Source organism: Nansenia antarctica (genome assembly GCF_963989245.1).
Source record: "Nansenia antarctica genome assembly, chromosome: 1".
NCBI lineage: Eukaryota > Metazoa > Chordata > Actinopteri > Argentiniformes > Microstomatidae > Nansenia > Nansenia antarctica.
Window position 1 is genome coordinate 21,500,063 of NC_137674.1, and position 15,335 is coordinate 21,515,397.

General features: G+C 45.2%; 1 protein-coding gene across 1 annotated transcript in view; it reads left to right on the forward strand.

Annotated features, from left to right (window-relative positions):
- Positions 1-10,557, forward strand: part of tet1 (tet methylcytosine dioxygenase 1) — a gene marked incomplete at both ends in the record, with an annotated part of 70,619 nt that extends 60,062 nt beyond the window's left edge. The window contains 6 exons of the mRNA XM_080538404.1: positions 1-12; positions 5,755-5,844; positions 6,025-6,162; positions 6,636-6,812; positions 7,925-8,069; positions 9,431-10,557. The exon at positions 1-12 is cut by the window's left edge and continues 139 nt beyond it. Coding sequence (XP_080394530.1) covers positions 1-12; positions 5,755-5,844; positions 6,025-6,162; positions 6,636-6,812; positions 7,925-8,069; positions 9,431-10,557 — 1,689 coding nt within the window. The remainder of the gene's footprint in view (positions 13-5,754; positions 5,845-6,024; positions 6,163-6,635; positions 6,813-7,924; positions 8,070-9,430) is intronic.
- Between the last annotated feature and the right edge of the window lie 4,778 nt (positions 10,558-15,335).

Below are 15,335 nucleotides of genomic sequence, written 5' to 3' on the forward strand. Positions count from 1 at the left end.
TACCCACAGGAGGTGAGAGGAAGGAGGGACACCCCCTATAGAGCCTCTCCTGTCATAACCCTGTCAGGAAGCATCCTCAGACCCTGTCTTTGCTCTTTAAGCCTCCTACACACTGTGAGATTTTAGCGATCTTATACCTTTATTGCAAGCCACACTGCGACATTGAACTAATACTCTTGTGTATGACCATCAATTTGATGCATGCACACTGTGTGACGAGCCACAAACTTGAATCGTAGGTTACGAGGGGGCGTCATCAGAATTCCATTCTGCATTTCTATTCGTTGGTTAGTTGACGTAGGTCGTAACAGCATTCACATTGCGAGACGCTCATGGACGATCATCTAAAATGTCTGACACTGTCAGATATTTGTCGCAGGCTATCTTTGGTCGCAATACCGTAACATCAGTCATCTTTGAACCAGACACACAGTACCACGTAGGACCACCGTTTTGGACCCATGACCACAGATATACACGACTGGTGATCTTTCGTCTGGGACAGGCCAAAATGGCACAGTGTGTAGGAGGCTTTAGGAGTAATCAATACTAAAGAAGCTATATTCTTAAGTCATCATCACCGTACAGGTTTGGGGTCACCCAGACAATTTCGTGTTTTCCATGAAAACTCACACTTTTATTAATCAAATGAGTTGCAAAATGAATAGAAAATATAGTCAAGACATTGACATGGTTAGAAATAATGATTTTTATTTGAAATAATACTTTTTTCCTTTCAGATTCAGATTCAGATTCAGATAACGTTTATTGCCATTATGCATACACATATAGGAATTTGCTTCGGCATTACAGTAAGTGCGTTTATACTTTTTTCACGTGTATACAAAAACAAATGCAAAAAACAGGACAACACAGGACAGACAACAGTGCATTGGATAGTGCAACATATATAAAGTGCAGTGCAGAGTTTTTACAGTGAGTCCAGTGCATATTCAGTCCTGGGCAGACTTGGGGGCGGGGGGGAGGGGGAAGCCAGAAACTGAGCCTGTGGCGGGCCTTCAGTGCCTTAGGCAGCCGCAACCTTCTTCCAGAGGGAAGCAGGGTGAGGAGGCCGTGGCCGGGGTGGAAGGGGTCGGCCATGATCTTTCTTGCCCTCCTCAGAGCCCTGGTGTCATGCAAGGAGTTGAGGGAGGGCAAGGGACAGCCGATCACCCTCTCTGCTGAACGTAACACCCGCTGCAACTTGGCCTTGTCCTTGGTCGTTGCAGCAGGGAACCAGGTGATGATGGAGTGGGTGAGGATGGACATGATGGCAGTGTAAAACTGGACCATCATGGACCTCGGCAGCCTGAATTTCCTCAGCTGCCGGAGGAAGAACATCCTCTTCTGGGCCTTCTTCGTGAGGGCCTCGGTGTTCCGCTCCCACTTGAGGTCCCGGGAGATGGTCATGCCTAGAAAGCGGCATGACTCCACGGAGGCCACCGGGGTACCTCCCAGCGTGATGGGAGGGGGCAGGGCTGCTTTCCTACGGAAGTCCACCACCATCTCCACTGTTTTCAGAGCATTGAGCTCCAGATTGTTTAAGCTGCACCAGCTCTGCAGCCCCTCGATCTCACCCCTGTAGGCAGATTCGTCCCCCCCGGAGATGAGGCCCACCAGGGTGGTGTCGTCTGCAAACTTCAGGAGCTTGACCGAGGGGTGGCGGGAGACACAGCTGTTGGTGTATAGGGAGAATAGTGCTGGAGACAGGACGCAGCCCTGCGGGGAGCCCGTGCTGGTGGACCTGGAGCTGGAAATGCTCTTCCCCAGCTTCACCCGCTGAGACCTGTCAGTCAGGTAGTCCGTGATCCACCTGCAGGTGGAGTCCGGCACCTGCAGCAGGGATAGCTGGTGCTCCAGGATGTGTGGGAGGATCGTGTTGAAGGCCGAGCTGAAGTCCACGAACAGGATCCTGGCGTAGTTGCCTGCAGTGTCTAGGTGTTCTAGTACGTAGTGCAGAGCCATGTTCACGGCGTCCTCCGTGGATCTATTGGCTCTGTACGCGAACTGCAGGGGGTCCAGCACAGGATCCGTGATGAGCTTCAGGTAGGCCAGGACAAGGCGCTCCAGGACCTTCATGACGACAGAGGTCAGAGCGACGGGTCTGTAGTCGTTGAGGCCTGTGACCTTGGCCTTCTTGGGGACGGGGATGATGGTTGATGCCTTGAAGCACGCTGGGACGTGACACAGCTCCAGCGAGGCGTTGAAGATGTGGGTAAACACCGGGGCCAGCTGGTCGGCGCAGTGCTTCAGGACAGAGGGAGAGACGGAATCCGGACCAGCTGCCTTCCGGGGATTCTGCCTCTTAAACAGTCTGTTTACCTCTCGCACTGTGACAGAGAGAGGGGGAGGGGAAAGGGGGGTGGGGGTGGGCGGGGCGGGTGAGGAGGGGGGAGGGAGGGGAGGAGCAGGGGGGAGGGTGGGGGTAGCAGGAGGGACATTGGCCCCCCTGGGGGACGGGGGTGGTGGTTGTAACCGGGGGGGGTGGAGGGAGAGGGCGGGGGTGGGCGGGAACCTCTCTTTCTCAAACTTACAGTAGAACTCGTTCAGCTCGTTAGCGAGAGGGAGGTTGTCGGACATCAGCGGGGACTTGGGTTTGTAGTTGGTGATGGTCTTTAGGCCTTTCCAGACGGAGGCGGGATCCCCCTCAGAGAGCTGTTGCTGCAGCTTCTCCGAAAAACGATGCTTCGCCTCTTTCACCGCTTTGGCGAACCTGTACTTGGCCTGCTTGACCCGGTCCACGTCCCCACTGCGCCTAGCCACCTCCTTCTCTGACCTCAGACGCCTGAGTTGGGATGAAAATGAATGCTCCCTTTGCAGCAATTACAGCATTGCAGACCTTTGGCATTCTAGCTGTTAATTTGTTGAGGTAATCTGAAGAAATTTCACCCCACGCTTCCTGAAGCACCTCCCACAAGTTGGATTGGCTTGATGGGCACTTCTTGCGTACCATACGGTCAAGCTGCTCCCACCACAGCTCAATGGGGTTGAGATCTGGTGACTCCGCTGGCCACTCCATTACAGACAGAATACTAGCTGCCTGCTTCTTCCCTAAATAGTTCTTGCATAATTTGGAGGTGTGCTTTGGGTCATTGTCCTGTTGTAGGAGGAAATTGGCTCCAATCAAGCGCTGTCCACAGGGTATGGCATGGCGTTGCAAAATTGAGTGATAGCCTTCCTTATTCAAAATCCCTTTTACCCTGTACAAATCTCCCACGTTACCAGCACCAAAGCAGCCCCAGACCATCACATTCCCTCCACCATGCTTGACAGATGGCGTCAGGCACTCTTCCAGCATCTTTTCACTTGTTCTGCGTCTCACAAATGTTCTTCTGTGTGATCCAAACACCTCAAACTTCGATTTGTCTGTCCATAACACTTTTTTCCAATCTTCCTCTGTCCAATGTCTGAGTTCTTTTGCCCATATTAATCTTTTCCTTTTATTGGCCAGTGTCAGATATGGCTTTTTCTTTGTCACTCTGCCTAGAAGGCCAGCATCCCGGAGTCGCCTCTTCACTGTAGACGTTGACACTGGCGTTTTGCGGGTACCATTTAATGAAGCTGCCAGTTCAGGACCTGTGAGGTGTCTATTTCTCAAACTAGAGACTCTAATGTACTTGTCTTCTTGCTCAGTTGTGCACCGGGGCCTCCCACTTCTCTTTCTACTCTGGTTAGAGCCTGTTTGTGCTGTTCTCTGAAGGGAGTAGTACACACCGTTGTAGGAAATGTTCAGTTTCTTGGCAATTTCTCACATGGAATAGCCTTCATTTCTAAGAACAAGAATAGACTGTCGAGTTTCATATGAAAGTTCTCTTTTTCTGGCCATTTTGAGAGTATAATCGAACCCACAAATGTGATGCTACAGATACTCAACTAGCTCAAAGGAAGGCCATTTGTATAGCTTCTCTAACCAGCAAAACCGTTTTTAGCTGTGCTAATGTAATTGCACAAGGGTTTTCAAGGTTTTTCTAATCATCATTAGCTTTTTAACGCGATTAGCAAACACAATGTACCATTAGAACACTGGAGTGACGGTTGCTGGAAATGGGCCTCTATACACCTATGTAGATATTCCATTAAAAAACAGATGTTTGCAGCTAGAATAGTCATTTTCCACATTAACAATGTATACAGTGTATTTCTGATTAATGTAATGTTATCTTCATTGAAAAAAACTGTGTTTTTCTTATAAAAATAAGAACATTTCTAAGTGATCCCATACTTTTGAACGGTAGTGTACATGATAGGCCTTTAAAGGTAGACTGGGATATGACATCATGCCCATGAAAACAGAGCAACTTTCCAACCCACTCATTTCACTGCCTTTCAATATAAGATGGCAGAGCGCATGCACCAATCGCATTCAATTCTCCCTATTAACACGCTTTATTCTCTCTGTTATTAACACGCTCTATTCTCTCTGTTATTAACACGCTCTATTCTCTGTTAACACGCTCTATTCTCTCTGTTGTTAACACGCTCTATTCTCGCTGTTGTTAACACGCTCTATTCTCTCTGTTGTTAACATGCTCTATTCTCTCTGTTGACACGCTCTATTCTCTCTGTTGACACGCTCTATTCTCTCTGTTATTAACACGCTCTATTCTCTCTGTTATTAACACGCTCTATTCTCTCTGTTATTAACACGCTCTATTCTCTCTGTTATTAACACGCTCTATTCTCGCTGTTAACACGCTCTATTCTCGCTGTTGACACGCTCTATTCTCTCTGTTGTTAACACGCTCTATTCTCGCTGTTGTTAACACGCTCTATTCTCGCTGTTATTAACACGCTCTATTCTCTCTGTTATTAACACACTCTATTCTCTCTGTTATTAACACACTCTATTCTCTCTGTTATTAACACACTCTATTCTCTCTGTTATTAACACGCTCTATTCTCTCTGTTATTAACACGCTCTATTCTCTCTGTTATTAACACACTCTATTCTCTCTGTTATTAACACACTCTATTCTCTCTGTTATTAACACGCTCTATTCTCGCTGTTGACACGCTCTATTCTCGCTGTTAACACGCTCTATTCTCGCTGTTGACACGCTCTATTCTCTCTGTTGCATCTCCTATTGTGATAGTCTCTGACAGCGTGGTTTTGCTGTCTTCACAAAAGTCAACACCTAGTACCGTCAGTGTTTATAGTGTTCTCAGATCTGAAGGAAGCTGATCATTCTCTTCAGATCTAGCTGTTTTAATATACACAGACAATTGTTTAGAGACCAAATATGTTTCAATGGAATGTTAAATAATAGCCCCCCTGTGGCCACAGGCGGTTATGACAGCCAAAGCCTGACAAAGGCCCACAGTGGTTAAAATGTCGCTGCATCATGACATTCTGCGAGCAGCGTCTCAACAGTGTGTGAGTGTGTTATTTATGGCTTCTCCTCATGTGTGGGTTTTCTTCCCTTAATCTGTGTTTGGGCTGTTCCTCACTCTAGTAAGTAAGTAAGTCAAGTTTATTTATACAGCACCTATCACAGACCAGCGATCACAAAGTGCTTTACATAGGCTATAAAAACATAATTAAAGAGCAAAAGTAATAGCAGGTTAAAAGAAATAGGTAAACAAGTGAAAATAAAAGCAAGAAACAAATAACAAGTGTATAACAAATAATAACAAGACACAAAAAGACAGGCTTTTGGGGTTAGCCCCAAAGGACAGTCTTGAGCTGTTTTTTAAATGCTTCAACCGTAGCACTCTTTGATCCTATGATCTGTGTGTGTGTTTCCTGTCGGTCAGGAGGAGAAGCTGGAGAGCAACCTGCAGAACCTGGCTACAGACCTGGCCCCCGTGTACAAACAGCTGGCTCCCGAGGCCTTCCAAAACCAGGTGGGACCTCTCAGGTGCCCTTACCATCAGTCCACTTCTTATAGATCTAAGCGGGTTGGATAGGCTGTACTATTGTACCTAGTAGCCTTAGCTGTGTCCTCTGTTTAATCTATGTAAAGTGTACTTTTACACACACCCTTTATCATGGTACTCCCTCTCCTCACCCCCCCCTCCCCCCAGGTGGACCAGGAGCAGGCGGCCAGCGACTGCAGGCTGGGTCGTAAGGAGGGGCGTCCGTTCTCCGGGGTCACGGCGTGCGTGGACTTCTGTGCCCATGCTCACAAAGATACGCACAACATGAACAACGGCAGCACTGTGGTAAGCAGCAGCAGCAGCAGCAGCAGCTCACATGACCACGGAGGAACAACTGGTGTTCTGCTGTGAGCCTGGGGCGGCTGTGGCGCAGGAGGTAGAGCTGCCGTCTAATGATCGCAAGGTTGGCAGATCGGCGGTTCGAGGAGCCCCGGCTGGCCACATGTCGAAGTGTCCTTGGGCAAGACACTGAACCCCAAATTGCTCCCAGTGAGCAGGGGCCGGCGCCTTGCATGGCAGCTTGTCGCCATTGGTGTGTGAATGTGTGTGTGATTGGGTGAATGAGAGGCCGTTGTAAAGCGCTTTGGATAAAGGCGCTATATAAGTGCAGTCCATTTACCATTTAGCCTCAACAGCCCCCTCACTTCCTCTAAAGACCCCCTTCCGTTGTCTCTCGGAAACTCATATCGAATATCGCCCTTTATTTTGTCCGTTTACCGTCTTTTTTTACCGTGGTGTGACGTGTCTGTCTCCTACAGGTTTGCACTTTAACCAAGGAGGACAACCGGGCCGTGCGGAACGTGCCGGAGGACGAGCAGCTCCACGTCCTGCCCCTCTACAAGGTCTCGCAGAGGGACGAGTTTGGCCGGCCCGAGGGCCAGTGGGATAAGATCCAGACCGGGGCCCTGCAGGTCCTGTCAGCCTTCCCCAGAGAGGTGCGTTCTGAGCATGGTGGCCTGTGGTTCAGAGTAGTCGATGTGTGGTGCTGCAACACCAGGTTTGGTTTGGTAGGATTGATGCTTGGGGCCCACATACAGTGGACTGTGTTTACAGGTTAAAGGTGCAATCTTTAGAATGTGTTTCTAGTCAAAGGGGGCTGCCACTATACTTGTTTGCAAAGTGTATTTATGTAAGTCATGAAGGTTTTACAATAAACAACCATAATCATAATACTATTGAAAGGAGTAGAAGCCGCAAACTCTAGTTCCAGATGCGAAACCGTTTTTGCAAACGTTCTACTCCTTAGTAGAGTAGTATTTTGTTCCGCTGCCAGCACCTCGTCCAAGTTTTCTGTGGTGTGCGTTCTCTTCCAATTACATAATCATAATACCGTATTGACCCGAATATAAGACAGGGTTTTTTTCACGGAAAAAAGTCTGGAAAAGTTGCATCATCTTATATTCGCGCCCTAGACTTTTACACGTCAATATTAATTCACAACAACGTATGGCGCCAAAAGACTGTTCCCCACGCGAGCCACCGTGTTTCTCCCTCTCACAAACACCCCAGTGACGGGTGCCTGGAGAGATGGAGACACAGTCACACACACACCCGCGGAGCGACACCGCAGAGACACACTCGGACCAGCTCGAAAAAGTAGCTCAAGTTAACAAACAACAGAGGAAAAGCTACGATGCCAATTTTAAGACCATGGTGATCAATGAAGCAGAGGCATCAAACAACTGTCGAGGAGCCAAGAAATATGATATTACAGAGTGTAATGTTAGAAGTTGACGAGCCCAAAAAGATCGGCTTAAGAATGGTAACAGTCAGAGAAAAGCGTATCGCCGTCCGTAAAGCGGCCTCTTCCAGGTGATTGACAGGAGGGTGTGTGAATACGTGACTGAAAAAACTAACGATTGTATGCCCATACCCCAAGATGATAAAAATAACCTACATTGTTTCATTCAATGTGAATACAAATCAAATTATTTTCTTTATTTGGTCAATAACAATATTTTTTTTTTTTGTAATTATTGAAAAAGGGTCTTATAATCAGGGTCGTCTTATATTCGGGTCAATACGGTATTATCGTTCTGATTATTAGGTGCGTCTGCTGGCCGAGCCGGTCAAGTCAGCCCGTAAGAGGAAGCAGGAGGCGCGGGAGAAGGCCCAGGCTGAGAAACAAGACAAGAAGTTGGCACAGCCCCCCCTCACCCCGGGGAAGGTGAAGAGCGAGCCCCCCAATAAAGGTCAGGACCTCTGGTTGGATGGTTGGTTGGTTGGATGGTTGGTTGGTTGGTTGGTTGGATGGTTGGTTGGTTGTTGGTAGGTTCTTGGTTGGTAGGTTCTTGGTTGGATGGTTGGATGGTTGGTTGGTTGGTTGACGGTTGGTTAGTTGACGGGTTGGCTGGTTGGATGGTTGGTTAGTTGGTTTTTGGTTGGTTGAATGGTTGGTTGGTTGGTTGGTTGACGGGTTGGTTGATGGGTTGGTTGGTTAGTTGGTTGGTTGGTTGGTTGAATGGTTGGTTGGTTGACGGGTTGGTTGGTTGGTTGGTTGATTGGTTGGTTCGTTGATTGGATGGTTGGTTGGTTGGTTGGATGGTTGGTTGGATGGTTGGTTGGTGGGTTGGATGGTTGGTTGGTTAGTTGGTTGGATGGTTGGTTGGTTGACGGGTTGGTTGGTTGGTTGGTTGGATGGGTGGGTTGGTTGGTTGGTTGGATGGATGGTTGGTTGGTTGGTTGGATGGTTGGTTTCTTGGTTGGATGGTTGTTTGGTTGGATGGTTGGATGGTTGGTTGGATGGTTGGTTTCTTGGTTGGATGGTTGTTTGGTTGGATGGTTGGATGGTTGGTTGACAAGTTGATTGGTTGGTTAGTTGGTTGGTTCGATGGTTGGTTGGTTGGTTGACGGGTTGGTTGGTTGGTTGTTTGGTTGTTTGGTTGGTTGGATGGTTGTTTGGTTGGATGGTTGGTTGGTTGGATGGATGGTTGGTTGGTTGGTTGGCTGGTTAGTTGACGGGTTGGTTGGTTGGATGGTTGGTTGGTTGGTTAGTTGACGGGTTGGTTGACGGGTTGGTTGGATGGTTGGTTGGTTGATGGGTTGGTTGGTTGGTTGGATGGTTGGTTGGTTGGTTGACAAGTTGATTGGTTGGTTAGTTGGTTGGTTCGATGGTTGGTTGGTTGGTTGGTTGGTTGACGGGTTGGTTGGTTGGTTGTTTGGTTGTTTGGTTGGTTGGATGGTTGTTTGGTTGGATGGTTGGTTGGTTGGATGGATGGTTGGTTGGTTGGTTGGCTGGTTGGTTGGATGGTTGGTTGGTTGGTTGGTTGACGGGTTGGTTGGTTGGTTGGTTGGATGGATGGATGGTTGGTTGGTTGGTTGACGGGTTGGTTGGTTGGTTGGTTGTATGGATGGATGGTTGGTTGGTTGGTTGGATGGTTGGTTGGTTGGCCGAGTGAATGGTTTATTGATTCATTGGTTAATCTTAAAAAATCAATCAATTTGTTCTCAATGACTTCCCTGGCTCACTAATGGCAAAATAAGGTTATGTCTCCTGTCTATATTCACACTGTAAGCAAATACTTGAGGGAATTGTTCTGTTCTCTCCTCACAGGTTTCAAAAGCACTTCTGCGGAGCAGTCCCCCTCATTTAAGACAGAGCCTCAGACGTACTACAGCCCTTACATAGCCTACATACCCAACCCTAACTCACCCAGCACTTACAACCAGAGCACAAACATCTACCCCGCTACACCTGGAGGTCTCACCCCCCGGAGGGAGGGCCTCTCCCCCCACCGGCCCAGCCAGCCTGCCCCCCAGTACACTTATACGGGGCTACCTGGGGCCCAGACTAACGGTTCCCATCTCAGTTATAAGACCATCAGTATGAACGGTTACTCCCCAGGTGACCAGGTGTTCCAGCAGCTCACAGACCCTTTGGAATGTACGCCCCCCGAAGGGCTCCGTGGCGACCCTCGTACGTTTAAAACGGAGCCCAGCGAGGTGCACTGCTCCCCTCTACTCAGACCCTCCCCCGGTGAAAGTACTCCCACGGCCGCCTCCTTCTCCCCTCAGCCTCCCTCCGAGGGGCTCCACAGCAGACTCAACGGAGGACTCAACAGGAGAGCGGAGGAGGCAGTGGGGGTAGGTGTCAGGGGTCACAGCGTCCTGCCTCCTAGCCCCCTCCCCCCACAAATGCCCCCTCCAGACGAAGTGAAGCAGGAGGAGGTATGGTCGGACAGTGAGCACAACTTCCTGGATAATGACATTGGGGGTGTGGCGGTGGCGCCGTCTCATGGCTCTATCCTGATCGAGTGCGCCCGGCGGGAGCTGCACGCCACCACTCCCATTCTCAGACCCAACCGCAGCCACCCCACCCGCATCTCTCTGGTCTTCTACCAGCACAAGTCCCTGAACGAGCCCGGCCACGGGCTGGCCATGTGGGAGGCGAAGATGGCCAAGCGGGACCGGGAGAGGGAGGAGGAGGCTGAGAGGGTGGCCATGGGGCTCGGGCCTGCTGAGGCAGGACTGGAGGGGAGTCCAGCCAAGGGGAAGGGGAAGAGGGGTAAAGGGGCCGGGAGCATGGAGCCGGAGGAAGAGGAGGAGGAGATCCATGAGGAGAACAAGAAAGTGCTGAAGGTTCCTACCCGTCAGGCGGTGACCGTCACACGGGATGGGCTCATCACTGCGTCCCCTTACGCTCTCACCCAAGTCACAGGTCCCTACAACCGCTGGACCTGAGCTGACACTCCCCCTCACTCAGACATACACACACACACACACACACACACACACACACCAGTGACGTGCAGTGAGGTCTATGGTTGGGGAGGCACTGGCTAGTATCAGAGCCAGATTTACACACATATGAATCTGATAGAGGTAGGTTCAATTCAATTTCATATCAGCATTCTTTGCACACGCATACAGGTAACACACGCATACAGGTAACTTACGTATTCAATTCATGTTTTATAGGCAAATGCAATTCCACTATTCATACTCATGCAACACAAATGAAAATATGTGACACGGTCTGGTAAAAAGTTATTGCATGTCGGCAACATTAAAAAATGACCGTGAGGACTTGAGGACTTTTTAACCAGACCGTGTCACATACTGTTTATATTGCATGGTCTTACATTTACTTGTAAGTGAAGTAGATATCCTAAAAACCATATCTATGCTCCCGCTACTATGCTATGGTTGTGCTATGGCTAGCTATGCGGTGACAGCCAGGAGAAGTTGCAGTACCACTCCATTTGAAACAGCCGTATTAATTTCTGTCCCTTCGATTGAAGTAGGTCCTTAAGCTCAGGCATTGGTCTTCCACTGTTTATCGCTAACTCTTTTGATTGAAAGGTTAGTACATTATTTTAGAAGGTTATATATAATGTTTTCCATTTTTGCTGGAGCTAGCTAACATGGATGGAGAACAATCTCAATACACGTGAGATCTGCCACCCCTGGTGCTTTTTCATTGCAGTTTCATGTTTGTAACAGGCACGTGCTTATTGCCCAATGTGCTCCATCCAGTTTCTGAGGGGTTGACCAATCAGGTGAGGCTGAGCTGGTCGCTGGTGTGCCTCTCGTCTCTCCCTGTATTTGCAGCTCTGCACATTTGGTGATTTAGACTATAAACAATTATTCCGAAAATCATCCAGAAATGACATCATCCAGAAATTACATTTATAACTAAATCAGTGGAAAAATCATTATTTTTATTATTTTACTTTTCGTAACAGCTATTTTCATTGTAGTATGACTGATGAGGCTCTGCCTCCACTGCCTCCCCTGACCGCACATCCCTGACACACACACATACACACACTAACAAAGACACACACACCACCCTGTGCTACTGCCTTACCTCAATCAACTTTACATTTCTACTCTCGTTTTTATACATGGTGTTTTTCACTGTGTTTTTTTAATGTCTGTTTGTTTGTTTTAGTTTTCCTTCATATCTGTTTCGAAATAATGGAGAAAACTATAATTTGTTGGGTTTTAACTGTGAGTTTTGGTGTTGATTACATGATTGTCGGTCTGGTTTTTATTGTAAAGAGATGGTGCTCAGAACCGATTTTTAACTCGTTTTATATACAAATTGATTAAGAACAACAAGATGTGATTATTTATTATGATCATTATCCAAACTATCTTTATTGTTCTTTTTGGTGTAAGCCTGTTTACTGCAAATCAACTATGTTCACTTGCATTTTTATGTTCACACTTCAATTCAGATTGTAGTAAACACTCTGACTTGACATGGTAACATGTTTATTCTATGGCGGTTGTCTCAGCCAAGGGTGCTCTTTTAATAAGATTCATTTTAACATTGAATGATGTAATGGTGCCGTTGTAGCAGTAACTTTCAGTAATAATTCACAAATTCATACAGAGAGCATGACGGAGATACAGTACAATCATCACGTTGTGTAGACACAGATGTAGCATTGTGCTTTTCCTTCTGTTCTCCTCTTCTGTAGAAAGAGTTGGTGTTGATGAAGGAAATGGGCACCGTTTTTGTATTTTTCTGGATTGTCATGTCTTTTTGTTCAGTTTTAAAGACATGGCATATTGAAAAGCACTTTTTTATTTTTCAAAACTGAACATGAAAAAGGTTCTCTTCCAATATGTATGTATGTACTGTATAGACAGAGATATATTAGCTTGTGTGATACCTCTTCTTTCCTTTCAGTATTTCTGCAGTTATTTGTTGTTTTAGTTGTACATGAACTCACTCAGCTATGATTATTTAAACTATTATATATTGCATATATAGGAATTGTGAAATTCACACACAGAAAACACAAAACCAGGCATACTTAGCAATTGTGAAATGCTGCATATAATAATTGTGTCCAATGTTTGCGTAGTTATTCCACATCATTTATATTGATCTGCATAACTCCATGATCACTTTTGGAAGAGTGTTTCTGAAAGAGGATTAAATAAGAGTTGTCCGTTTTTTATGAAGTCACGGCTAAAAATACCATATGACTCAAAAAATGTGCTCAGAAATGTCAACTATTACTGTATATTTCTTACTGGTGCTAATAAGACCTCAATCTCCTCCAGATTTCAAAATGTGTCTTTTATCTTCATAGGATATTGCCAGTTATTTGTTTCCATATTATGGGTATAATATACTGCCATGTAAATGGATACCAAACCAACTCAACTCTGTGTTGTTTCTTTGCCTCTATTGTTCCCTTTTTTTGGAAAGCCAATCTGACATATGAACCTAGTTCCCTCTCAGCTCATATCTTATTACTCATATAGGTTCAAGTACACTTTTTCTTTGTTGGATGCTTTGTTTACCACGTATTTTAATTTCCCATTTTCCATCTTATAAACTCGAATTTGATTATATAATGAAATCTTGATTGAAACAGCAATTGAAATTGAATCATCCCGAACACTGGTGGCATACTTTTTCAGTCAGATAAATTGCCATCTTGTTACATCGTTTATGGTGCTAATCTGTCTAAATGTTCTTGTGCATTGACAAGCCTGTTTATGCTCGGTATGATGTTACGGTGCTCTTTGCATGTCTCGCAATTACTGGGTGGGCATGCTATTCCTGTGTGTTCTCTCCTCTTTATCCTCCTCAGTGTGAACATGAACCACGTACAGCACTCAATTACTTATTATAAGCACTAAAACATGTACTGTCAATATATGTCAATATCAATATGTCAATGTCAATATCAACATTGGGATACAAACCCAAATGTCAAAGTCATAGTTTTCCATTTGGAGCAACTCCTTGCTCAGATCTGAGACTAAGTCTGAGTAGAATGCTATACTGATACAGTAGTTAATGACAATAATGTCATAACATAATGAACATGAAAATATAGTTTTTCTATTAAGGTAGAGCATTTCTTACATTACCCATGGTGCTGCCAGACATGCAGTGTGTCATAACATTGGAAGTTTGAATTCAATAAGCTTTTTAGTTGATTTAGATGTTTTGTTTGAGTAGTACAAGCTATTGCTTACTGTCTGCTACTTTACTTAGCCATGGTAATGAAAGATGACAACACAGAAGAGTAACCTGTATCCTATGCTCACATGATTATGATAAGAGTTATAACACTTTTATATTGCTTTATCAACATTTCTATTGCACCTTATAGATCATGTCATGGAGAGCATTATGAATGCTCTGTGATAAAGCCATAAGGCTTGACAGGCCCTTTTGGCTGAGATGTATTAGCCTCCAAACCTATTGCCTCATTGAATTATTGTACAGTTAGAATGGAACAGAACAGAACAGAAAATAATAACTTCATTTATCCTGGAGGAACATCAAGTGTGGCATCCGGTCAAATAGTAAATACAATAAACATGAGAACACAATACACACAGTAGCCATGACAAATACAGATAGATGTTATATAACAAATACAATGTACTATGTTCAGTTGTATAATACTCCCCAAAGGAGGTGTGTAAAGTAAAGCTTTAATGAATATAACAAGTTAAATTGTTGTACCTATTGTATTAAATACCTCAGCAGCACTTACAATTGATAAGAGAATAATGATCACTCTCTACTGCTTGTACCACAACATTGTGGTTGCTGTGTTACTTTTCTTGAACTGCAATTTATGCTATTGGAGCATAGGTTTATGCTATTGGAGCATAGGTTTATGCTATTGGAGCATAGGTTTCAAGCTATCATGATTTTTGGCATCCTGTTCCTTTAAAAAAAAAAAAAAAATCTAGGTTATTGTGAAACACATACAGTACATACAACACACCAAACATGACATCCACAATACACAAAACACCCTCATTTGCATCCTCCTAATTGTATTCTTTTAGTTTTTATAGGTATGGTAGTAGGCTACGTTCACCCAGGCATCAAATAGATACAATCACCTAGTCATCTAGAAGTCTTCAAATATTGTCTTGAACACCTTCCCAAAACATTTGTCTTTTGAAGCAAACATGTTAATAACATGATGTGATACAAGTAGATGGCGGGTATCTTATAATCATTTCCTGTACACGTGTAGCTGCTGTATCAAGGAGGAAATAACTAGCACCAGCATTTTTTATGTTTTAGAACTCAGAGGTTTTTATTGGTTTACAAATGTGTAAATATAACCAACATTACATGTGAAACTATTTTACTGTACTTTTTATGTTGTATATAGACAATGGCACCTTTTGAAACTGATAGACAAATTACTGTAGACATTATCCATTTCAGACTTGAGAAAATACACAATTTAGCATTCCTATCAATGGTTGACCTCTTCGGTGATTGTGAAATAAAGATATATTTATATTTGTGACATTGTATGTGCTTTTGTGTGTACATTTGTAGTATGAGTGAGTGTACTCACTTCCACGGTTAAACATTAAAGGTAAAATGTTTGCAAACAGCTAGTTGTAGTATTCTAATGGCCCATAAACACTGATAATAGTGGTAGGCTGCATACGTAGCACCTGCCGTCAGAGTTGGGCTTTCTCCCAGCCGAACACTTGAACTAACACGGCTT